The 27,617-nt window shown below is 34.2% G+C and overlaps 1 protein-coding gene across 1 annotated transcript; it reads left to right on the top strand.

Moving 5' to 3' along the window:
- Positions 1 to 6,594: 6,594 nt before the first annotated feature.
- LOC6577509 (selenoprotein BthD) lies at positions 6,595 to 7,271 on the top strand. Its single transcript, XM_002003438.4, has one exon. It carries the CDS (start codon positions 6,711 to 6,713, stop codon positions 7,152 to 7,154), a length of 444 nt encoding a protein of 147 aa, XP_002003474.1. The 5' UTR covers positions 6,595 to 6,710; the 3' UTR covers positions 7,155 to 7,271.
- Positions 7,272 to 27,617: the final 20,346 nt, after the last annotated feature.

Here is a 27,617-nt window from a genome sequence, read left to right as displayed (position 1 = left end):
TTGACATAATAAACACCATTTACTTCTCTTTCCATATCTTCCCATCTCGCTCTCTTTCCCTCTCTCTCAGACTATTATGACTGAGCTACACTAATATTCACACAAGCAGGGCAACTGTTCAAGCACATTTCAATCTGCTAAATGCCAAAAGATTTCATTCTAAGTGATTGTTGTTCTTGGTATGCTAGCTCTGAGACTATTTGATATTATTGTTACTGTTGTTGTTGTTGTTGTTGGTAGCATTTGGAATTTAGTGAAAACGGAAAGGGAATTCCCAAGATCTTGCATTTTCACCTGACATGCGGAGCAACAAGAGAAATCTCAAATGACTAAACAACAAAAGAGCTTAGCTCACATTTAACTGTTTATTATTTTAGAATTATGCTGCATAATTTTCAAGCTTTTATTAAAATTTGAATATTAAATGTTTTATGTGGTAATGTGGTAGGGCAATTTTAATTGCTTGAATTCAATTGAATTAAGCTAAATTAAAATTGAAATGTTTTTTTGTTTTTTATATTTAATAATAGCTTAATACTTTTAGGGCATTGAGAATTTAAGCCTGAAGCTTATAATATAATAATATGATTCAGCTTAATATAAATAAGGTGTTTATTTTTTTTATTATTTTTTTTTTTTTTATTCCAATATTATATTGAATATATTATATGAAATATATAAAAAGAAAACCTAATAAATGTGCAGTTAATATTTTATGTAACATATTTAATGTAATAATTGTAAATAATTGTGTAAATATTTATATTTCTTATACATATAATTTTTCATGCAAATTTTGTTAATTAAAGTAACTGCAAAGATTTCTGCTTTCAATAAAAGTTTTTAATTAGTGACAGCAGCAACACGAGTTGCTGGTTATCAAGTTGTTGTCAGTTGTTGTTGAGAGGCAGGCTGACAAAATTCGATTACATTCGACAGCACCCAGACAAGAGAATAAACACACACACACACTCGCACTCGCTTAGGCCTATCTAGAAGCAAGAACATAATTTTAATGCTTACATAAACTTTAATTAAAACAACTTCGCTAAATAGCAACGCCACAGCCAACAAAATACATACACACACACACACACACAAGATAGATACGCTCGCAAACACACATACACACACACAGCGGGTAGTTTTTTGCCACTTGACATGATGCTGCTAATGAAGTGCATGAATACCTAAAACAACATGGAACGCTGCTTCTTGTATGTGTGTGTACCTCTGTGTGTGTGTGTGTGATAGGTTTGTAGTTGTGTGTGCATGTGTGTGCGTGCTCATAATCATTTTGATGGGCACGTAAAACTCTAACTAAAATCACTCGAGCACCCATCTCTTCCATCGCATATGTATGCATGCATGTAGATATGTATGCCCGACTTGCCCAAAATAGCAGCAAACTAAGCTGCAGCAACAACAAGCGTCACAACAAACAACACAACTACAACTACAGCACGAGTTGGCCAAAATTAATATACAACATTTGCACGTGACTTTGATATTGAAAGCGTTTCTGCTGTGCATTTCACAGGCTGGCGGAGCAGCCACGCCCCCTTAAGTATGCCATACAAAACAGCACTCAGCATTCATTGCGACACACACACACTCTCCCACATGTAGACTGTATTTCACTCCGTCTGGATTTATGCAAAAACTTTGGCCAAACGAAAATAGAAAATGAGAAAAATAAAAGAAAATTAATAATTTTTGCTTTTTATTTACAAGTTTGTTTTAGTGATAAAGCGCTGCAGAAATAAGCGAGGAACATGTGTGTGTGTGTGTGTGCGTGACTGTCTGATATGAGTGTGTATGCATATGTATGTGAGTGGACTAACTGTACAGCTTAATCCATAAACAGTTTATATTTTGCTAGCTAAAAGTTTCAAGCTATATTCATAGAACCATCTAAGCTTACTTCTATCAATCCCAATGTCGAATTAGACATTGAGTTTAACATGTGGATACGATATATTTTTAAATAATCCATTGATACTAAATATAAAACAAAACTCTACTGATATAATATTAACCCTAGTGACAAATTTAACCACTTGATAGGCCCCAGCATAATTTTAGTTTGTTTATAACTTTAACAAAAACTAATAAAGATAAAAGTAAGCTAAATACAGAATATAATTGAAAAGTTTTTAATTAGTGTGGAGTTCTGAAAGTCTAAGCATTTCATTCAGTTTAATATGAGCATTAAGTATTTGACATTTCTTATTAAACTATAGCTCAATCAGAGTACACAATTTATATAGAACTTAAAATGTTTAACCTGAGGTTAAATTCTCTTGTTAAACATGTTAACTGTTATCAGTTGTATTCACAGTAATTCAATGGCAATGAATAGTTTCAGTTAAGCACACAAAATAAAAAAAAAAATAAAAAAATAAAAAAAAAATACTTGTCTTAAATAAATTGAACAATAGCTTAAGCACACAAAAACACACTTTACACACACACACACACAAAGATACAAACTACCATTAAACTTAATGCTGACCCCAATTGAAAAAAAAAAAAAAACTATCAGGAATAAGTCGAAAATCCTTTTATACAGTGTAAACGTCTTGGCTTGGAGTATTTTACAATGCTCAAATATATCGAGAGCGGGAGTATTCACTCGCACTCACACTCGCACTCGCACCCGTATTCGTATTTATAGTTCCTTTAGCTGGCTGCACGTGTCTGGAATTTCAATTGAAAATTATTTACAAAAGCCTTCCTGAGGGCTCCCACAATGGTTTCTTGAGGGGGGCATAAACTGTTGCTGTTTGACCTTTCTTTGTGCGTGTGTGTGTGTGCATAAAAGATGGCAAAAAATCAATGAATGCTCCAACACTCACACATAGTAAATAAATATCTGGTCTATGCGCTCGTAGGCCGACTCCTCAATTGTATTAAACAAAGGCAAACTGACCGTAGGCCAACTTAAAGATAGAATACCCACAGCAGCTGGATAATATAATACAATAATTAGGTAATTAATCATATAATGCACACAACAACACTCCAGGCGGGTCATTAAGTCGAATGAGCCAAGCATCCTCCGCTCCAGCCATCCGCTCCATACCGCCTTCATCCATCACCACGCCTCCGACAGCCGAACACAAATTGCTAATTAAAGATAAACAAAACACTTTAAAACGCAACAATACGTCTACGTTTGCCGGCGGCACATTATGAAAATTGAAAAGAAAATATTTAATTATAAACAAGTGGAGCAAGTGGAAACTGAAAAACTTTACCTGTTGTACACACAAAAACACATTAGATGATAAAGCAGGCAGCAGACGGTGGGAGAGAAACTTCTTCAGCAAAGTTGCAGGCGAGCTAATTCTATTTAATATGATATTTAGCAAGGCTCCACTTGCTTTATACATATACATATACATATACATATACCTGTATATACATATTTACATATTCACACATACATACATGCGTTTTAGCTAAGCATGTCTTTTATTCAAAAAAAAAAAAAAAAAGTTTGAAGCGAGCAACTTTCACAAAGACTTCAGACTTTGGAAAATATGATTTATAAAATGTGAGTAGAAGTTTGCCGTAAGAACTTTTGGAAAGCCGATTTATATTCAGGTGTTTTTAAGCATTTATTTTGTATAGGGCCTTGTTCAGGCAAGACTCAATTTTCGAAGCCCGATTTTATAGTATCTAAATTTAATTTTACTGATACTACTTGAATCAATATCTTCTTTTTTTTTAATTTTATTTACAAAATTAATCAAAAATAATTTAATAATAATGCTAAAATATGATAAATAGATGGCAATTTAGTTATGATATAAATAAAAAATATATTTAAATAAAATTATTATTTTTAAAACGTATTTTTGTAGCCAAACACAATAAACAGTTATTCTTAAGAAATTCGTGTAATTTTTTATTTTAAATACATTAATATTAATATTTTATTCAAATTATTAATTCTTTTGCAGTATTTTTAAAATAAAGATAAGTTGCCAAATGCTTTATCACATTAAAAAACAATTGATTTAAAAACGCTTAAAGTTAAACAAAGTTTCATTTAAAGAAATGGTTTTTAATAAGCTACAGAATCCAAATAAAATAAGATAAATCAACAAAAGAGATAAAGATAAAGCGGGATGAAAAAAAATTGAAGCAAATCAACTAGATTGTAAAAGTGGCCAAGATGTACACATACATATACATATATATATGTATATATTTGGGCCACACAGATAATTTAAAACTCATCAATTCACCTAAAAGCCGCGCCCCAAAAACAATTGAGCTATAAATGTTTGTTTACTTAAGGCGACAAAACGACAAAATAAAACTTTGGAGGGTAGCACTAAAAAAAAATAAATAAAAAAAAAGTTCAGCAAAAATATTAAGATAAAGCAAGACCACCAAAAAAAAATGCAGGCACAGCCCTGAAAAATCCATTTACTGCTGCGTTTTTCATATTTATGCTCGCATTTTGAGTAAAAACTTTTCGTAATTGAAATAAAATTCGAAGGGAAAAAATAAACAATAAGAAAATAAGTAGTCAAAAGGGAAAAATAGGATTTTCATAGCTTGACGCGCTGCGTAATGCGCAAGGGAAATGCTCCGCCCAAATCAAAGTATCAATGAAAAGCTATCCCTACACGCTCACATATATATGTATGTATATATGGTAGGTATATAAATATAATATGCCGTATGCCCCAGGCGGAGTTGTAGAAAAAATTTAATCAAGCTTTGGCCAGGCGCACAAATAATTTTCGCAAATTCGTTTACGGCATTTTCTTTTGCTGCCTCACCCACCACGTTTTCTGCTCAGCTCTGCTCCCGCCCTCGACCCCTCGGGTAATGGACATGCAAAACGCTTTTTAATCCCAGCAAAAAGGGAAAGCTGGACAAACGCATTGGCCAATTTGCGTCCGAGTAGAAAAAACTGTTACCGAACACCGCAGGCCGCACGCAGAAGGCAGCAAGCAGCAGGCTGTCAATGCCGCAGGATGCGCAGAAACTGACAACGAAGGCTATATAGTATATATGTATAAATACATATATATTATATATTATTTAAGTATGCGCTGATGCAATCAGGCCATAGTTGACAGCTATAATCGAATGCTGTTCAGTTTGAACGAATGACTGTTGCTAGTTCTTTTCTATATTTATCGTTATTTTTATCGACTTCTGAGTTGTTTTTCTCATATATCAAACTGTATTCAATGCGAATACAAATTTTAAAGGTCATTCTCTGTCAGCTCTTTAATGAATATTATAAAAATGTTTTTATAAGCAAGGTCATATGAATATTTAATGATATTAAAAAAAAATAAAAAAATTTAATAAATATTTAATATATATAAATAGAGTTATTCTCTAATTTACTTCAGAATAGAATATATTATTAACTAATTAATATATATTATATATTATTAACTGACAAAATCAAAATGTTTTTAAGATTTTTTAACCATAATGCATATAAAATAAGCAAGGTCATATGAATATTTAATGATATTAAATAAAAATAAAAAAATTTAATAAAATATTTAATATATTTAAATAGAGGTATTCTCTAACTTACTTCAGAATAGAATATATTATATATTATTAACTAATGCACTCACAAACGTACATGATCAATAATAGATAGATATCTATGTCTATTATCGGTTTTCTGATATCATTTTCATTTATCCACATCCCTGCCTTTCCTGTTTTCTTCTTTCAAACTTTAATCTAATAATTTCCACACTGCATTAGTCTCAAAAACATTTCATTTCTGATTTCTCTAGGTTTTTGGCTTTAAGTTTTAACGATTCTCTGCAGCCCTTTGCGTACTGCTGCTTTTCAGTCTCCTCTCCATTTTCGTTTCTCTATTTACGTATTTTCACATTTTATTATATTTTATTTAGCTGGCAGCAGCTGCTCAGCTGTACAGCTGCTCTCTGCTCTGTTTTCAATAACTGTGAATAAAATGAATAGATGGCACCCATTGGCAAAATCTTGTGGCCCCGAAAATGCTTGCGGCCAGACGACGAACAAACGGCTACTAAGGCGTTTTTGTGTTCCCGATGCGGTTTATTAAAAATAATATACATTTTATGTAGCTATATGAATTTTAATATACAAAAAAAAAGAAGAAAAAAATATATATATAAAAACATTCAAAAAGAATTTAGTTGAGCTCAAAATTTAACAAAGTTTTACAGCTGGCAGCCAAAGGCCGTTGGCCAGATGTCAGCTGCAAGTGGACAGCTTGCAGTTTTGTGCAAATACCATGCACACAAACACACAGACATACACTCTCTCTCTCTGTCTGTCTCTTTCCCAGCAGCTTTTCATTTAGCTTTGAGGTTTTTCCTGCTTCTGTTTTTCTCATATTGCGCATTTGCATTTGTATCTGAATCCAGGGCAGCTCAAAGATTTATTTGGCAGATACGCTTTGGCTTGATTTATGAAGGTGTGCGTGTGTGTTTGTGTTTGTGTGTGTGGAGCTGCCCACTGGGGAGCTAACGAGCCGAGTTCGCGACCTCCCCTATTCACCCTAAACCCTGATAAGCTCAGCTGCCCAGCAGTAAACTGTCAAACTTCAGCTGTGTCTCAACCATAAAAAAAAAAAAAAAAAAAAAAAAGCAAAATGTTGAGACACATTCAAAATTTCAAAATACCAAACTGAAGGGGAAACGGAGGGTACACGGCTGCAGCTCGAGGGGATGGCCAACCTGTCGCTGAACAAGGCGCCGCCGCCATTGAATCCCCATCATCCCGTGCTCTATATAGAATGCTGTCGCGCCCACACGGACTATCGAAGGCGGGCCAGCGAGCTGCACGCCTCACTGGAGGAGGCCCTGCGCGCCCTGCAGCCCGACTTGCAGCTGCAGCTGCGCATCAATGAGAACAACATGCCACGCCTCGGCGCCTTCGAGGTGGCCATCGCCCCGACGCCCACCGATGACCATCGCATGCGTAAAGTGCTCTGGACTGGACTGCAGCGTGTCCCGGTCTCCGCAAAGGTGCCGCACGTCGACGATATCATAGCGCCCGCCTGCATGGCCCTGAAGCTGCGCCACAGCCAGGCAGGCAGCAGCAACATTGACCTCGTCCGCACCAGCGATGGCGACATCAAGAAGATACTCCAAAGACGCAGTCTACAGTAGCATCAGTATCGGTCTCGGTTTCGGCTTCAGTTTCGATTTCAGCTTTCACTCTCCCAGCTCAGTTTCCCCTTATCAGTAAAATAGAAAATGTAAAATTAAATTGACAAAAAATTATCAGTGAGTTGATGTTTTTATTAACTGTTAATATTGCTTTACTTTACAGCTTTACTATCAACAGCAGGAGTATGTCTTCTTTATCTATACACAATTTTCTAATTATACTAAAATAACTTATTTACCTGCAATTTGCTCTGAATATAATTATTTTACTCCATTTTGTATGCGCTTTGAAGCTCTTCGTAGCATTTTTTTCATACTTATTCTTCTTTTCCTTTCTTTTCTCACTAATTTCTTGCAATTAACAAGTTATAAAGTTTTCCTTTGTGCGTTAAGTTCATCAGGATCGGCAAAAACTTGTCGAAGAACTAGAATGATTGCTCGACTAGCAGATATTCTTTAATACAAATATTTATAAAAATTAAAATATAAAACAAATAATAAAATATAAAGTATAAAATGTAAAATAAAAAATATAAAATATAAGATATAAAATATAAAAAATAAAATAAAAAAATATTAAATATAAAATATAATATATAAAATATAAAATAAATAATATAAAGTATAAAGTATAAAATATAACATATAAAATAAAAAATAAAATATAAAAAATAGAAAATATAAAATATGACATATAAAATAAAATATACAAAATATTAAGATTATACATACATCAAATCAAACTCTTTATATGAAACAATTCAAGTAAAGAACGAAATAAAGCGTTTCATAGGTTAGTCCTCCTCTTAAAGAATTCATATCCCTCTTTTTATCGCGCCTTCAATGAGCAAGCGATACATATAAATATGATAACCGACACAGAAAGTTAAGTAGATGCAAACTTTATCTTAAGTAGACGGCATCATATTTTCACAATGATGTGTAATTGCCGGCAATAGTAGTGCAAATTTTGCAGAGCGGCAGCTCTGAGCAGCACGGCTATGGTCTGTGCCTGTCGCCACTCTCCGCTCACTCTCTCGCCCTCTCTCTTTCTCCTCTTTTCCCCCCTCTGTATTGTGAGACAGGCGGCTGCTGTTCATTTACGCTCTTGACACAAAAAGCGCAGCGAGTGAAGCGGAGCTTGGAGCAGAGAGACGGTTTTTGTTGCCGTTAAGACTTTTGCCTGGGACTGATAGCTGCAACAGCTAGCAAGTTGAGTGCTGAAATTCAGCATCATTGCACACACACACACACGCACACACACACACACACACACACGCACACACAGAGAGAGAGTCTCTTGCATGTGGCACAATAAATCCCTTTTTAAAGTAAGTGCTGCATGTGAATATGTATGTGCATTGCATTTTGTTTGGCTAGCTTTGCTGCATGCCTCACGCTGGCTTGCTGCATGACTTAAGTTTTCAACACACACACACACATATATATATAGCAAGGCAGTCATTAAACCAACACATGCGCACTTGGCAACTTGTCAGGACGTGCTCTGTGCGTCCTTTAAGAATGCGGCCAGCTTGAAAGGCAGCATAAGTAGGAGAAAACGGCAGCATATTAATCTTATCAACAGCACCAACAAATGCAGAAAACAATAGCTGCAGCAGCAGCAGCAGCTGCAACAGTGCGCTGCATTCCCTGCACGGGCTTTTCTGCCTTCCTTTTGCCTTGCCAAGCGGAACACGATATTAAAGCCTTTCTGCGCTCCCCTTTGTATTTCACACAAAGAACAAACTGAAGTTCATTATAAATAGAAGGATCACGAGCCTGACTTTTTGATTTTTAAAGTCTGCTTCAGACAGTTGCTTTTTGAGTTCTTCTTTTTTTCTTCTTTTCTCACCAAAATCTGTTGCTTTATGCATAAATGTGAAGCCTTTTGACGTGATATGAATATTTATCATTGTTGCATATGCACCGATATGGAATGCATCTATATTTTTGTATTTTTTCAGTAAACGTATAATTGGGCAAATTGAAAAAGGACAGTCATATTCTTACTTCTATTTCCCAATAAGTCTGGAACTTTTTAAAGTTCATATTAAACGAGGACAAGGCTAACTTAAATTTTATGTCATATTTAGACTTTAGATAAGGTTGTTGTTGTTTTTTTTCCGTTAGAAATGTATTATATGTTTTTATAAATATTTTAATCCTTTCAATGATTAAGAGTCAATAAAATTTAATCAGATTCTGTTTTTTTTTTTTTTTTTTTTTGAGCTGTCATTTTCATTCCAAACGTGCGTCATTTAAATTTGCTGCTTCTGCGAATCCTTAACAGGATATTATAGGTGAATAGAAAATAGATTCGCGACTATCGAATACTACGCATTAAGAAGTCTAGTTTTAATAAGTTTATATTGAGAGAGTCAAAATTAATTAATACAAATACCTAATATATATATATATATATAAAACAAATGAGTAAAGAATACAAATAATATAATAATAATAAAGCAACATATGTGTAAAAATAAAAGTATGTTAAAATATAAATTAAATTTAAATAAATAATGACAAACATTTTACAGTTAGTTTTTGTAATAATGAAAGAAAATGATAACGCCGTCTAGAACTCTCAATCTAATCGGGAATAAAGATCAAAGTACATTGTAAGCCCATATACCAAAGTCTTTGCTCATATCTATCACAGTCTTAAGGCATGTAACTATGTATTTAAATTTATTTAGTAAGACAAAGACAAACAAGTTATCCTTTGTAAAGGAAACTTGATACTCATACTCTGTTATAAGACAATCCGTTCACCCTTTATCAAAGAGCTATTAAATAGATAGGTAAACCAATAATATAAAGGAGTCTTAATGTTTAGTAAAACAAAGGCATATCCTTTGAACAGCTTTCCCTTGATAATCATACTCCGGTATAAGGCATGCCCATTACTCATAATCCCCTTACCCATTTAATATCTAAGAGGTATTCTATAGAGAGCTACACAAATAATAAAAAAAAAAAAAAAAAAAAGGGCGAGGAGGCTGCAGGATTTTATGCACATTTAATGCTGTTGCCGCACATTTTGACAAGCCCCGTGCCAGGACTCACAGTCACAGCGACGACTCGGCAAGTCCTTTGGCTGCAGCTCTTTAGATGCGCAGCGCCAACTGTCAGTCGCCTTAAGGGCTTTGACGTTCATTTAGTCGACGCGTTGGCGCGCGCTCTGTCAGCTGCCTGGCCGTGCTTTAAGCCAGTTCTTTCTTTTTCTACTTTTTCATTTCTCCCCTAATAGATTTTATCATTTGACTTCCATTAGTCAGAATAAGATGGTGCGACAAGGCTTGAAAATTTGCTACGCTTTCAACTTTGCTAAAAAATGCACTTTTCTGATTTATCCGCGAGTTGAAACCAAACAAAAAGACAAAAAAAAAAAAAAAAAAGAAAAATATTAAAACTGAAAATGGACTTTAATTTATATTCTGAAGATTATTTTCCCTTGCTTCTAATTAATTTCTTGTCTCTCAGCAAGGCAAATAGTGCATTTAATATAAATATTTTTCCTAGTCTCTGTCGGCTTTATTGGTTTTCATTTTCCGCTGCGCATAAACCAATTCTAGCTGTGTTTAGCTCTATTAAAACGTTTTAGTACACTGCCTTTGGCTTATAAATTGTATAGTAACTGCGCGATTCGGTCGACAAATCCATTTTCAAAAGTTAATTAAAAAATTTTGCCGTTGACTGAAGTGGGCGACAAACACATTTTTGTTTTCTATATTTTATGCTGGCCATTGACAAATACTCGTAGAGCTCGCAGCGATGGCTGAGAGATACGCTGTAAACAGTTTGGAGCTTTAAAGAGATATATGTAATATCGATACTTATCGATCATATGCTTAACTTGTCTGCCGTTGACAGACGTATTTAAAATATTTGTATTGGCAAGTATGTAAAGGAAAATATTAGTTAAAATAAAATATATACGCTAATCAATATCGATATTTATCGATTAGACGGATCGCTACAATATGTTACTCATATGTGTTATTTATAGAGAAGGCCAAAACGTTTTCATTGGTATTTAAAGTGTAAAGAAATACTATCAAATACGCTAAGCAATATCGATATTTATCGATAGCTACCATATATAATATACAAACTAAGACTTAATTTGCAGTGAACTTATTATATTTCCATTTCAATAGTATATAATATATATGACGGAATCTTTAAGCAATGTGCAGGCTGTATTCCTGATGTAGGATTCATTTCTATATAAGAGAAATGCAAATATTCAGTATTATACAGACAATTAATATTAATACAATAATAAGCAATACATATCCACTTCAAAGAAGTCATTTACTCCACTTTCAGATGAAAACGCGGTCGACTGAAAATCCATCCCAAAACTTAGCATTGTCTCTCGTCAAGCGAATCGACTCTCATTTTGTGCATTTTCAATGCAGGGCATAGCAATTTATAAAAGCCCTATGCATTTGATGATTTTTTATCGCAGTTCATTCGACTAATTGCTTTCTATATATGTGTGAGTTTTTTCTTCTGTTTTTTTGCTCTTTATTGTTGTGCATAAGTGCATAATATGATGGTATTATAACGAGTTTGCATATGAATTGACACGCATTTCCGTTGTTATCGACATCAAATGCAGGCAGATGATTTCAATTAAGGAATTTAACATTTGCCATAACTTTTTGATGGATATTGTTTGGCTAGCCGGCTCGGACAGGAGCCTTTCCATTATTGTCAAATGTTTGCCAATCGACATTGATGATCGAACATTGTTTTCTATTAGCCAAATGCTCAATTATCTGCAGCTAGGTTGTCAAGGTCGATTTGTGGATTAAATCAACAATTGGGCCACGAAAGTCTCGAATTCAATTAAGAGAGAGATGGCAGCAGACAGCAGTAGCAGCAGCAGGAGGAGTAGCTGCATCAGCAGGAGGAGCAGCTGCATCAGCAAGTGCTGGCAAATACACGTTACGAGTATGCAAAGTGTGAAGCGAAATGAGAAAAAAATGCAAATACGATTTTGACATATCTCCTGAGCGAATGCCAACCAAACAGACAGCCAGCCATACAGCAAAAGACAAAGACAGGTGGACCGGAAAACTGGAGCGCAGCTTGTGAAAACTGGAACTGTCTCCGGCTACGGCTCTGTCACTGGCTCAGGCACTGGCTCTGGCTCTAGCTCTGACTCTGGCTCTGGCTCTGGCTCTGGCTCTTGCTCTTGCCATAGCACTGAGACGAGGTCAGTCAGCCATGCGGTTGGTCAACTGACAGCTGACGCGTCTCACTTTTTGGCAACTGAGCACTGCAGATTGTCATTGGATTTCGTATGGTCGTTGTTCTGGCAACACTCAAAACTGACAGTGAAACCTCAAGGCTGTGTATGCGGTTTAAAAATATACAATATATAGCAACTGCAACATATGTGGATGGCCATATAATGCCAACCGAGTGCCGACCAATCGAATCGAATCAACAATACGTAAAATTCTCAATTGCACCTTTTTCCATTTTATTTAAAAGTGAGCTACAGCAAAAGATTATATGGCCACTCATTAAATAAACTACATAAATAAATATATTGAATTCCCCTTGTTGAAAGTATTGGCTTACATTTAAATACAAAATGCCAGTATGAAAAAATATAGAAGTACCCTGATTGAGAAAATTTCATTTTCGATTTTTACGGTTATCCGGGAAAAATCATATATTTTTATTTTTACATCAATTTAAATTTAATTACCCAAAAAAGAATTAATATATTTATTGATTAAATAAATATAAAAAGTGGACAATATTTGTTTGCAATTGTAAATCAATTATACAATCATTTATATGTTTATTTAGTGTATTATTTATATTTATATTTATACTCGGGAATACAGATATAAAATAATTTGTGTGATATAAAAAACAAAGGGGTTACTGGAGTACTCGTATGGCTTCAATCAATTTATTTATTTTATTTATTTATTTATTTATTTTTTTTTTTATTAATTTATTTTTTTTTTTTTAATAAAAAATTTGTTTATTTTAATTCGGTACATGTTTAACTTGTTAAACTGCCAATTAGGTAGTAAAAAGCCTGTTTAAATAAAATTAAAAAAAAAATAAATAAAAAAAAATAAAAAAATTCGGTACGCTGAAAAGTAGGCAATGCTTTTTAAACTGTACTGGGCATACATAAAAAAATTTAAAACAGACTATTATTATTAAGAAAAATAATAAATAAATCTAAAAATATATAGATACAAAATATAAAATAAATGTCAACATAATAAATAATAATAATATAAATAAATTAAATAAAGATAACGTAAATTAATCTTTATATATAATATTATTAATATTTACACTGAAAAACTAATTTTTAAAATTTTATATACCATATCTAATTATTCTATTAATTCTCCATCCTCGTTGCTATCGAAGAGCTTTAGTTTATGGGAACGCATCAAGTGTTGCAAAGCCCCAAATGTTGGTCCAAGGCTTACCCCACTGACACCAACAACTCGTTGCAAGTGTCGCTCGTTGCATGATCTATGGGCGAGCATAAATTTTAACTGCAGCGGGCGCAGGGGAAGCCAACTGGCATTGATACTGATACTGCCAACAGTGCGGCTGGCTTCGATGTCAACGTCAACGATTCAACATTTCGATACGAATCGAATGGGCAAACAAAAGTTGGGCAAATTATTAGAGATAGTGGACAGAGTAGGATGGCAATGAAATCATTTTTTTTTTTTTTTTTTTTTTTTGAAACATTTGTAGGCCTCGCACTAAAAACTGATTGGCGGAAATGTTTGTAATTGGTTACACATGGCGAAGGGGCAGAAAGAGGGGCAGTGGCAGTGGCTGGGGCGAAAGCTGAAGAGTGGCTGCAGTGCATCACAGAAATGCCACATGGGCATTGTGGCAGCCCGCGTCGACTGTTGCAGTTTTAAGCATTATTGTTATTAGTTGTTGTTGTTGTTTTTGTTGCAGCTGTAGGGGCTGGTTAATGATTTATGCATTCGCTGTGCATAGAAATGACATTGCGGGGGGTCCGAATGCGTTTCGCTAATTTAAATGCACATTTGGGGCACACAGTGTGCCAGGCGTGCATAGAGCCAGCCACCGGGGCTGCGGGTGAGGGTGAGAGTGGGGCAGGCAGACGCTGTCAGCGACTGGCTCTGATTTATGCCTCTTTCCTAACAGTGGCCACAAATGTTAACAGCCACTGCAAATAGCAGCCGAAGAGCGCGCACCAAGTGAAGAGCAAATTTCCCAGCAACATAGAAAGAGCTGCAGTTAACAGTCGCTGTTAAGTGGTCTAAGAGCATGCCTTCTGCTAGCCTAACAGTGGTCTTAACCGTGCGGCGCTCTTTGCTGTTAGCCTAACAGCTGCAGACCATTGTTTTGCCATATTATGAACGTAGGTCAGTAATTTGGGCAACACGTGCAAAATAAATCAATTAGAGCCAGGGCTTTTCACAGTGTAAAGTTTACATTTATTATTTTTAGATTTTAGGTACAGCTAGGCTATTTATTACGCACAAGGTAACAGATTAGAGAAAAGTAAAAAAGGCAGCTTAGCTTAAACTATTTATGAATTTAAATTAGGAATAATGCGAAAACTAATAAAAGAAAGCTTTCCTTATAGAGGAAAATTACATATTAAACTTAATTATTTAGTATTCAAATTGAAAAAACAAAAAAAAAAAACTCCATATTCCATATTAAAAAAAAAAATAAAATAAAGTTTTAAAATATATATATTAAAAGTTAAACAAATCGGCTTAAAATTAAAATTACACAAAATAAAATTATTAATTATTCAAATTAAATAAATTCTTAAATTAAATAATTTAATTTCATCACGATAGGGCAACATAATAAATAAATGTATATTTAAAACAAATAAAAAAGTAAATATATTAACAAACATATTTTATATTCATAATACTAAAAAATAAAAAGTATAAAAATTTTTAGTATTAAAGAAAAGCTCCAGAAAATAAAATGAATAAAAATAAATAGGATAAATATTAATAAAAATATTTATCTAGTCTTACATATTAAACGTATCTAGTTAAAGCCAACAATTAGAGCTAAATAAAGTCTACACTCGTTAAACGTTGCTCTAATTAACAACTTTTACTATGCCATAAGAGTGAATTAACTATAGATGTTGCTTATGCTTCATTACCTCCAACAGAAACTGGATACGCCTGAAATAAGCATATTCATAATTCATACACACATTTATACAAAGTATGCATATTCATTTCAAGCAATGAATCCAGTTTCATAGCAACTCAATTAAATATTATTTTCAGAACGACTTCATCATAACCGGAAATTCAATGGCCAAATGAATTTCAAAACAGAATCTATTAACTCTGCCTCAGCATAGCTCTCCCATACGCCTTGCCTTGCCTTCTGCTTGTTGTGTGCGCATCAACTTTATTGAAATTCTAGACAAACTCGCATGATGGCTTGGGTGGACATCTATTCGAATATATGAAAATATATTATAGTTTATAATTTATTATTGAACACAATTTTCATTGGCCATTAGCTGATTAATTAGTCATGCATTTTTGTATATCACAGTTTTCAGTGAGTCATGTTTCACTAAATACATTGATACATACAATGAAAACAGGGAATGTGAGAAAATTCTATTCATAAGAGAGCATTAAATAATTTACAAAATTGTTGCTTTGTTTTAATTATGCGCCAACAACAACAACAACAACAAGAATAACAACAGAAGCTTCTAGCTACTATTTCATGCACTGTCATGGCCCCGCCCACATTTTAGACGCCCCTCACCACATCAGCTAAAATCTAAATCTGTTTTTAAATTCAGCAAGTCACGACCAAAAACAAGTTTAAGAATTGAATGAAGAGCCGGAGGGAAAGAGAGAGCGGCGATTGGGTCTGACCAGTAGCTTCCTAATGGAGCCAACAATCAAACCCACAACCAAACACAAATCCAAACAGCAACAACAACACTTTAAAATCACATCTGTCTGTGGCATGTGCCGAGGTTGTTGCCGCATCTAAGTTCATTTAGCTGCAAAACAATAAAATGGGCCACCAAATGGGCGCTACACGTAGATATTTTTACATAGACAGGTACAGGTAAGATACACTGCAAATGTTGAGCTAAAAATTGCTAATTCTTTACAATTTCATACAATTTTGTTTTAAATTAAAAAAAATCGGTTAAGCTGATTTAAGAGAAAAAATAAAAAAATAGAATTAAAAAAAAAAAAAAAAAAAAAAAAAAAAAACTTTGCAATTTCGATTGATTGGTACTCAACTGTATATTGTATTTAAATAAAAAAAATAAAAATTTAAAAACATTTTAATTTTGTAAGCAAATGTGATTAAATTCTACTTTAAACACTGCCTCTACTAGTCAAGTCTCTGTGCATCTCTATATATATTTTAAGGAATTTCTCTATGAATTCTAAATTTAAATGCAAACGAAACGATTATTTAATTGGCAGTTGAACTGGCATTTAAATTTAAATGCAACTTGAAAGTTTCCTAAATACATATTTATGCTGTTAAACTAAGAATCAAATATTAATGGAAAAAAGTAAAGAAATATATACTTAAATTTCGATACCTTCTTAAAGTTAAAATGCACATAAAATATTAAAAAAAAAAAAAAAAAAAAAAAAAACGTATACAGTTTGTTGATTGTTGATGTATTATTGCAAAAATCAATCGAATTTTAACAGCTTAAGGCAACTTTAACGAGGACTTCTACTTCTATCTTTTCCATTTTAATAATCAGAGTTATGCATCTCATTTAATAAGAACAAATCAATAATTTGCTGTGTCTCATCAGCTAGTCACTGGATTCTTTTCAGCTAGAGCATAATCAATGTCTGGACATTGTAGAGCGCACAATTGTCGCTAAAAATTGCTTTTGCTATTTAGTCGATTTTCGCCGCTAAGCAGCAAATTTAGCAACAAGATAGAGCCAACAATGGCTAACAGTAAAAACCGCAAATCGTGGCTCGGGCAATTTGCAATACGCGCAAAGCGAATCGAAAAACCACGTGAAAAAAAAACGACGACAAAACGAGGAAACGAGTTTACATTGCGGATATGTGTGTGTGCGTGTGTGTGTGGATTGTGCATGAATGTACTAAAACGTGTGTTTAAGTGCGTCCTCCATTGAGCAAAAAACAAACAAAAGCAGCAGCAATGCGAGGTGAGGCGCCTTCAAAATGTACAAACTCTTTGAGTCCTCGCATGAGACAAGCAGCAAAAAATTGCGACACAAGAATGCAGCGTAAAAGGCAAAGGAATGAGGTAAACAACAACGACAACAAAAACCAAAGCAACAAGCCGAACAACAATAATAAAGCTAGAAGATCGACTGGAAGATACCATGTAATCAACGCAGCTATATTACATAGTTAGATACACAGAAGTAGTTTAATATATTTGAATGGTACTTAATAAACTATAAATTAAATAATTTCTATATATTTAATAAATTTTATATATTCAATATATGCTTCATAAAGCACTATAATAGGTTTATTGGTGCTCTAAATTATTTATTAACTATTTTTATATGGAACAGAATCTTTTTTCTATTTTTTATAGAAAACAAACAAACTCTGACCTAGATTTAGATACTTTTACTTCATTAATTGCTGAAACTATATTTATTTCTTAAAAAAAAAATAAAGAATATAGAATAAAATAGTAGTAATAGATAAATTCAAATTCAAACATGCCAATTATTCTATACAAATTAGTAATACATAATAAAATAATAAATTGATATTAATCTCAATGTTCATTTCAACTCAAGCCATTTTCCTTTATAATAAAATTCATGTAATTAACTTAGTCAAGCATAATTCAAACTTTATGCAAATTTCAAGCTACCCCATTTGGGTTTGCTATTTGGACGGGGTAGCCAACCGATATAGTCCGTGACAGACGCAGACAAAGGCGCACCCGGGAGACAATGACGCCGCCAAACGATGATGAGTATCCTGCCACAAGAATGTGAATTCAGAGACGAGTGTCAATATGAAAATATATGCGTATCGTTTGTGTCGATTCTGCTACTGTGTTAGTGTATGTGAGTGTGTGTGTGTGTGTGTGTGTGAGTCTGTATCCTGATATGAATTATTCATAAAATGGCAATGGCCCTGCGAGCAGCACGAATAAAAAGCAGCAGCTGAAGGAGCTGCCATGACGTTGGCCCCGTGGCAGTCTAAAAAAAATTTAATTTGTTGTTGTTGTAGATGAGAACAACAACAACAACAACAACAATAAGCGCAACTGGAAGTGTTTGTGGGTAAACAAACCAAAGGACAAACACTCTTGCACACATTTGCAAGTTCAAGTTGTTGCAGCTCTCTGCGGACATGTGGAAAATTGCAGCCAAAAATCGAAGAAAAAATCACTTTTTAAATTTTCATAGATGAGACCAGAAACATGAGGAAAGCATTAAAAAATATTTAGCCAGTTTGTAATATCTAAAGTTGTATTTTATTTATATACAACTGAAGAAGGATTAGAAATAAAGTTTGAAGTTTGGAACTTTGAATTAGCTTACAGTTAATGCATTCAAATTCAGGGTCTACAGTTGTCCCTCTTCTACTATTATATATAAATAAATAACCGAAATTGAATAATAATTAATTATGAAAACATATATTTTGCAGGCACTTACCCTCATGGAGAGCACAAAAGGTAGCAACTGAAAAAAAAAAAAAAAAAAATGTCAAATTTATAAATTCATGCATACATAAATTAATTAAATATTAATGGCAAGTTTTTAAATATTTATTTAATTTTAAATTATTTGTATATGAATTTGTAGGCTATTTACAATTAGCTTAAATAAATTAATGTTGATTTTTTTTTTAATATTTCCTTTTAATATTTATTTAATATTAAATAATTTATTTACGAATGTGTAAGCTATTAGCTTATATTAATAATTTATATATATATATATATATATATATATATATATATATATATATATATATATATATATATATATATATATATATATATATATATATATATATATATATATATACGATACTCCATATCGTTGAAGAGAGTCAGCCGATTGCTGAATCGTTCATTAAATAACATTTGCATAAATATATACATACAATTCATATATATGTATATATACACATACATATATATGTCGGAGTTTGTTCTTTAATGATCATTTTAGTTACCTATAAGACCACGCTCTATGGCTGGGAATTGAGTGTTGCATACTCTCAATTTCCAGCAATTTTCTGCATGCCATCTCATTCTCTCCCAGCAACACGCCGTATCACTCGCAGCATCAACTACTTTTGTCTCACTCTCAATGGAGTGCCAATTCGAGTATACTATATATAGAAGAAGGCTGCCAACTTGAGTAGTGCCTCCAATACTATTCTAACACTAAGACACTCTCTTGTCTTGTCACATTATATTGATAAAAAAAGGAAAAATTTTGCTTATATATAGGTTTCTATAACGAGCGAAGTATACATATATATACATATACATACATATACATATACATATACATATATATACATATACATATGTATATACATACACAGTCGACTCTCGTTATTTCGAAATTCAAGGGACTCTTAAAATATTTCGAATTGTCGAGTGTTAAAGTGAGTACGAATTACCGCGTCTTAGCAATGATTTTTAGTTCGAATTACTGAGTGATAACTTTGAATCAATGAGAGGTTCGAAATAGCGCAGGTTTCAAATAACAAGAGTCGACTGTATGCCTGTCCACAATTTCAGCCCACACAAGCAATCTTATCAATCCATTAAGCATTCTTAAAACTCAAAGCACATATAAACTTCTCCCAATCCATTAGATTTTGCATACAGCAAAAAGGATTACTGTAGCCTGTCTCCTAGCCCAACTCGCCCAAACAGTTTGGACAACTTTTCCGGCATTCGGCAAAAAATCATAATAGAAAATCAAATTTTTGGTTGGATGTGCTTTTAGTCATGATTTAGGCTAATTATATGGTATCGTCTGACTAGGTCAGTAGCTGTTGGGATTCCTCTTTGAGCCTGTATCAAGTCGAAACACTTGAATATTATTCACATTTGAATAAGCCCGAAAAGTCGCGCACATTTGCAATGCTAACTAAAAAGCGGACGAAAACTTGTGAGCACCCACACACACACACACACAAGCACCCAAACATAGACACACACTCAGACACTCCAACCAACACACACATGTATATTGAAAATGCAAATGCTCGACGCATACGCAGCCATTTTTGCCTTTTTTATGCTGCTGCTATTCCTATTTCTTGCTTTTCTACTTTCTACCCCTTTTGCTGTCGTTTGTTGTTGTTGTTACTGTTGTTATTGTTATTGTTGGTTTTTGCAAGTTTTCAGTTTCGATTAACTTTTTTTCCGCACAAATAATATGGATTTTCACGTGCTGTTGCTTGGGTCTGGGATTAAGCTCATGTGGCAGTGGGATAAGGAAATGGCATAAGCAGAGTATTCCTAATAATCATAATGATGTTCTTTTTGCCTCTGCTGATGATGTTGGGGGATAATGTCGTTGTTGTTTCTGCCGCTGCCGCTGCTGCTGCTGCTATCGTTGCCTAATCGGTTTGCATTTTTCATCGCTTGTCAACTGTAAAATTTGCGAGCGGCAACTTTTGCCACTTAATTTTCGCAGCGCTCGACAAAGTTTTTCAATTGACATAGTTCGATTAGGCAGCGCATTTGGCTAATTAGCCAAGAGTTTCGAGTGGCTGGATCGGGAAAAACAATCGAAATATGAAAACCTGCATGACAAACAACAAATTTTCCAAATACTTACATATTAATTAAATCTCTAGAAATGTGTGATAAAAAAAAAAAACAAAAATAATAATAAATGAGACAGAATTGCAATTAGAATACTTAAAGAACATTATAAAATATTGAAGCTATTAATATATAGATGTCCTAATATATATTTACATACCTTGCTTTCTTATACTGTTATACTACACATATAAAACTATTATATACTGTTATATCTAACTCCAATTGAAGAATACTCCATAATACATATTCAAATACATATATACATATATAACTGAACATATGCTAACATTTACTATATACTGTTATACTTTATGTTATATAGTGTTATATTACATTCCAATCAATCAATATATAACCCAAAGAAAGATTAGATTACATACATTTAACATTATCAAGATAACATGAAAATATAAACAAATATTCTAGCTTAAATTTAAGACCAACTAAACAAAAGCCTTTAATCTTAAATTTTCAAGTCAACCAGCATTTAAATTATGTAGATTTAATAAAGTCTGTAGCTAAGGCCACTGCTCGATCCCTCAACTACTTTGAGCCCTCTTGACTAACAGACACTTCAAAGCACTGGCTGTCTTAAAGGATTCACAATTGGTTACAGTTTTGCTCTTAGCTTAATATTCCTTTTTGCACTCCAAGTGCAGCTCAAGCTAAGGCTTGTGATTTGTTTGTGTGCCCGGCTGAAGCACAGGCGCGTGTCCTTTGCCACTGGAAGGCTTTTGTGAAAGCGCCCAGTCATGTCGGCTGCTGCCTGACTGCTGCTCGGTGCTGCCCGATGGCCCATTGGCCATTTGGCTTGCGCGCCCCTCACAGCACACGCACACACACACGCACACACACACACACGCACACTTCATTTGCGGTAATAGTTTGTTAGGATGACAGTAAAAACAAAAAGGACGCATAAAACAATTATAGTCCCGACGCTCGCTGACATAAAAACCTTTGACAAATTTTGCTAGCTGCTGATGTTGGCTTTATGGTCGCGCCTTCTGCACTTAAGTCGGCCTTTTGAAAGAGCGCGCGCGACAACAACAGCAGCAGCAACAACAACAATCATAATGACAACAAGCCGACTTGCTAATGAAAAGTTTATGGCCACGGGGCATATACTTAGCCATGAGGCTGAATAATATGCCGACATGCACTGCAAAAAAACAGCTTCACAATTTATGAAAATCTAGAATTCTTAGAGAAACAATAAATTATTGAAAAACATTTTGTTTTACATTCATCTCAACTTTCAGAATTTCCATTTTTTACTGTAGAATATTTCGTGAGCTGACAGCTAATTTGCCGAAGTCAAGAGTAAAACATTAATCAACTCTCTATCACTTAATAATAACCAGACTATAAATTTGAAGCTTTTAAATATTTGTAAACTTCTTACTTATAAATATACGTTTTATAAGGTTTATTTAAATTTTTATAATAGGAAAAAATTTGTAAATTTTTGGACACACAAACAGCGTTTAATATTTTATTATGTTATTTCAATAGTTCAGAGAGGTTATATAGGCATACATGCACGATACATAAATAGAAAATATTACATAAACCATTGAGCAGCTACAATACAATACAAAAATATGATCATAAAAAACAGCTGAATAGTTCTTTAAGATCCATAAGAAGTTTTGTTTTGGAACAGTTAGCAGTTCAATATCAAAGAACCGCCAAAAGACTCAATTGAACTTATGCTAAATTCTTCAAACGAATGGCTTTTTTGACTCTGAATAGCTCCACGAAAGTTATCTTTCACAGACAACAAAATCATAATCGAAATATTATAATACTATTCATAATAAACCACTGAACTATATTTTTTTCTGATCACTTTAAAAGTTCATTTTAATATGCAATCCATACATACAATAGATTTTACATCCATCTAAGCTGTATTTCTATCTTAGCTGTGTATCTCTATCTTAGCTCTTTATCTATTTTCTAGTACAATCCCTAATATAATAATAATATAACATAATTACATATCCAATAAAATGCGAAATTTATCCAAATTTGTATAACAGTGCAGGGGCAATGCAAGCCATGATGCTGCTGCTGCTGCTCGCTGTCTGTCCGTCCGTTTAGTACTAATATTATTTACACCGGATGGTGAGACAGGGCAGCTGGTTGTGGAGTTACAGAACTACAGGACTACAGGGCTGCCGGGCTGCTGGGGTGCAGGGCTGCAGGGCTGCTGTGGTGCAGGGGTGCAGGGGTGCAGGCCGGAGTCTGGTGAAGGCAGCAAATGACAATGCGACATAGACACACGAGCACTTTATGGGAATGACGCCCACAGGCATCAACTGGAATTATAACGCATACGCAGTGTGGCCAGCGCACACAGCTATGCAACAGTCTTTTCTGTAAGTGTGCGTGTGCAACTGTAGTTTAAAAGAACAAAATGTGTCAGGCGCAACCGACACGAGCGGATTCTAGCAATGCCAAAACGAGCTAGAAGCATTACAGCCACAGTTTGGCCAGACTGCAGTGAGAGAGAGAGAGAGGGAGAGAGGGAGCGCATGTAAAGGGTGCGGGCACAGCTTTTTTATTAGGCAGTTGTAAGCCAGCTCTGACTGCCTGTCTGTTTGTGTGTGTGTGTGTGTCGGGTTGAGTTGTTTGCACAATAAACTCAAGCAAAGTCATTAGAAATTTTCATTTTATATAAGCAGCAGCAACAACAGCAGCAGCAGCAGACGCCTTGCCACATACAACTGGCGTGAATGAGCGCCCAATTGAAATTCAGAGATGATCGAAATGCCATACAGGTGAGAGCACATAGCTAGAAAATATCAATTTTCTATTTTCACATATTTCCAAAGCACTATAGTGAGAGTAGAGTCGCGAGCCAGTAAACAAATTATTATGTTTATTAAACTGTAAATTTAATAGGAAGCTGGCAACTCAAAGGGCTAAAGGTAATAGAAGGAATAAGAATACTTTTGGAAATATTTATTTAAATTATAAAATATGTATTTTCAAATTAATAATATAAAAGTTTATATGATATAAATAATAGTAACCCGAGTGATCCGATATTTGCTTTCGATAAATGAAACCAATAGAAATTATATTACGAAAAATCGATTTTGGCGGAAAAAATAAATAAATTGATATAAATACATGGCTGTTCATATTTGACGAACCCATCTGGGTCGACGGTATTATGCATAACTCTTTATTTTCTATCATCTGTTACCTATTATAATAAAGAGACTAGAAAGAATTCATTTATAGCTTTTCAGCCTTAGTCCATAAAGAGGTAACTGAAACAACTAAATAAGAAAACTTAAAAAAAATCCCTTGAGCCTAGTTTATGCACATGTGAATATTATAAGAACAGTTATATAAAAATAAGCAAAATCCCTTATTAAATACTTAAGATCAGTTGTTAACCTTGACATCCACATCAGTCCAGTATATAAAATTATACAAAATTTTTAAGTAATTTATTACAAATAACACTAAAATCAATAACAAAATCTTCTGGTTATTTAATTGTGCACTCAAAATTGAGAACATGCTAAATAAATGCTAAAAATAGACTCAGCTGTTAGCTCTGACAGGCAGCTATAAGTTCAAGACTTTATACTCAAAGATAAATATTTATCAGGTGGATAAAAGCTAACATGCAACATTGATTTTAACATGCCCGAAAATATAAGAATCCATAATAATTATTTACAACTTTTTCCATCAAATAAAAGTTAATCAGTTAGATAAATCGTAGCCAACTTTCAAGTGAACAGCCAAAACAATATGCAACATTGATTCAACAAGAAGTGAGTCGATTGTTAACTTTGGCAGGCACCTGTGCGTGCTGCAAAGGGTACAACAGACAGAGAAACAGCATGTTAGGTCCCTCAACAACAACAACAACAACAACAGCAGGAACAAGTAAAGCCCGCTGTTAAGTTTGACAAGCACATGCGTGCCGTGCTAGTCCCAGCTTCTCTGGCAGCAGTCGCAGCAGTCACAGCTTCACATTGCTTGCACAATTTGCGCAGCTCTGGCAGGTGTGTTTACGGCTTCTCCAGTGTCAGGTGTTTTACGAGCATTGTATTGTATCGATAAACAATAAAATCACACACAACAGACACACACCCTAACACTCACACTCACACACCCTCACACACATTTAGTTAACAGAACGCATGCAACAACAACGCATCGTATTTTCCTTTTTATAAATTTTTATTCTAATTTGATTTGTTTTGTTTGGCCTCTACATGGGGGGTTGGCTTTTTATTGATGCAAATCGAAATTGAAAAGACCTCGGGTGTGTGTGTGCGTGCAGCATTTTCTTGCTAAAAAATGATTACGAGCCGCTTGTAATATTTATAATGCAATAAATACTTTTATTATGTGCGACGTCCCATTCGCGAGCCAAATAAATAATCAGCTCCAGCTGTAGATGAGCCAACAGCCCGCTGCATGCATATAAATCACAAGCAACAACAGTTTCATAAATATAACATACACACATATACATATAGGAATTCCTCGACTCATTTGTGTTGATTCCAGCAAAGTTTCGTACGTTTCATTTCGTCTGGCATTAGGAAATGAATTTTGCGATTTCCATAGACATTCTGCCAATTGCAGCTGGATCTCAGCTCAGCTCAGCTTATTCACATACCAGAACCAAGCACAGCGGATTGTGTAATGCCGCCCCAGTAAATCCGCAAACATTGTTAGCTCCTAAACCCAATGACTGAGTGGGCCCAGGTCCCGGCGGGCGATAAACGCATAACTCCGGCAAGACAAACGATATCCGAATTTAAATCGAAGCACCTCTCAAGGCACGTTAACAAAGGCCCGCAAAATGTCGGCAGTCAAGCTTCGAGAATCAAGCTGCGGCTTTATTCAACGCAGCTCGTAAACAGGTGAGTGCCAGAGCGAACCCCGAACAGTGAACGGTGAACGGTGAACAGCCTGAAGAGGCCTTAAGGGCTGTCAATGTTAATGTTTGTTTAATTTAACAAACAATTCGATTCAGTTCAATTCAATTCAATTCCAAACCCCGATGTCAGCTAAATTATTCGACTGTGTGTGCAAATGTTACAAGTTAAATTACGTTTCACTTTGCTATTATTCTTGGCACACGTAACACACGAGTGATAAACAGGTGGCAGTGCCCAGACGTGTAAAAAAGAGAACATGAATTTACTCAAGTGCTGGCAGCGCTGCTCTTTAACTACTTGTTAAACATTTGACAAGGGAATGTGTTCCACTCAAGTAGAAACTTTTGTCGAAATGTTTATTAAATATAAACGTAATTAACTTCATGTTAACCTACATGTCAGACTGGTTTGTTATCTGATAAGAAAATGTTTAATATTATAAAATTGAATTAAAGACTTATGACATATCAAAACATTCTAGCAGATGAAACTATGACATAGTACTTTGACTGCGTGTCAAACTGCATGTCAATCTTTACAATAGAAATAAATATATGAGCATAAAATAAATTATGACTTAATAAAAATATTATTCATTATAAACAATTAATTAAATTTGAAAGATTAAAATGTATGGCTGTAGATGTAGATAAAAACTATACAATAATAACAAAGTCTCATACACATAATATTTTTTTACTCCTTTTCAAACGACATGTCAAAATATGTTCAGTAGCTAAGAATAAATAGATTAAAGTAAATGCAAAGCTAGAATTATTTGCATGCAGAATTCTAATTAATTTCAACCAAGTGCTAAAGCTCATATCATGTGCTTCTTCGCTTCTTTTCTATTGAAATTTCTCATAAATGTAGTTCAAATTCTTACAAGTGCATTCATCTGGTACATTCCCCATAGCTGCACAGCGCTAACACGCAGTTATTTTGCCAAAAGATTTTCTCTAACCAAACTAGGGGAAAACCTTAGCTTCAAAATATGTTTACGAAAATTCACCGAAAATATATTTCGCCCTGCCAAAATGCTATGCAAATCTTATGTGGTTATAACTGTAATCTCCATGGCTTTTGTATGCAGCTGCCTCTAGCAACGACTGCGTGTACTTTATTAGATCTCTGTTAGTTTTTCATTTCAAGTGAAAATGATGCACACACACACACACAGACACAAACAGAGTGCATGTACATTGATAAATAATAATTTGTCACAACTCTTACTCAAAGCGAGAATATAATTGCATCTCGAATATTTGCACCAATACGAGCCATGCAGCTGCCTGAATGGAGCAGGAGCAGGCGCTGAGGGACCATCAGGTGGTTTAACATGGCAACTCAAATGCAACTGTGAAAACTGTTTGATTAGCTCGACTGCAAACATTATCTGTGATGCGTACACGCTCACTTCGCAAAGTGATAAAATTGATGAAAGTGATGGCAACGTGACGACGGCAATATTAACTTACTGAATGATATTCTACATTATTTCAATGTTTATTTTTCGTGAAACTAATTTTTGTAAAGTCATGTTTAATTGGCAGTGAAAATCTTTGCTTTGATAATCTCTGATATCTTAGAGATTATACTATTTGTATATATTTAATTTTTAAATACCGATTTCAAAGCAAAGATGCAGCAGACAAACAGTGAAACAACCCAACATTTATCTAAAATTCTTGCAACCAAATACCTT

Source organism: Drosophila mojavensis, unplaced genomic scaffold (assembly GCF_018153725.1).
Source record: "Drosophila mojavensis isolate 15081-1352.22 unplaced genomic scaffold, ASM1815372v1 contig_36, whole genome shotgun sequence".
Lineage (NCBI taxonomy): Eukaryota > Metazoa > Arthropoda > Insecta > Diptera > Drosophilidae > Drosophila > Drosophila mojavensis.
The sequence above is the reverse complement of the archived record's forward strand: the minus strand, read 5'-3'. Positions and strand labels throughout refer to the sequence as shown.

Excerpts from the sequence above, each read along its gene's own strand:
- LOC6577509 (XM_002003438.4), top strand. The coding sequence starts at position 6,711 with ATGGCCAACCTGTCGCTGAACAAGGCGCCGCCGCCATTGAATCCCCAT.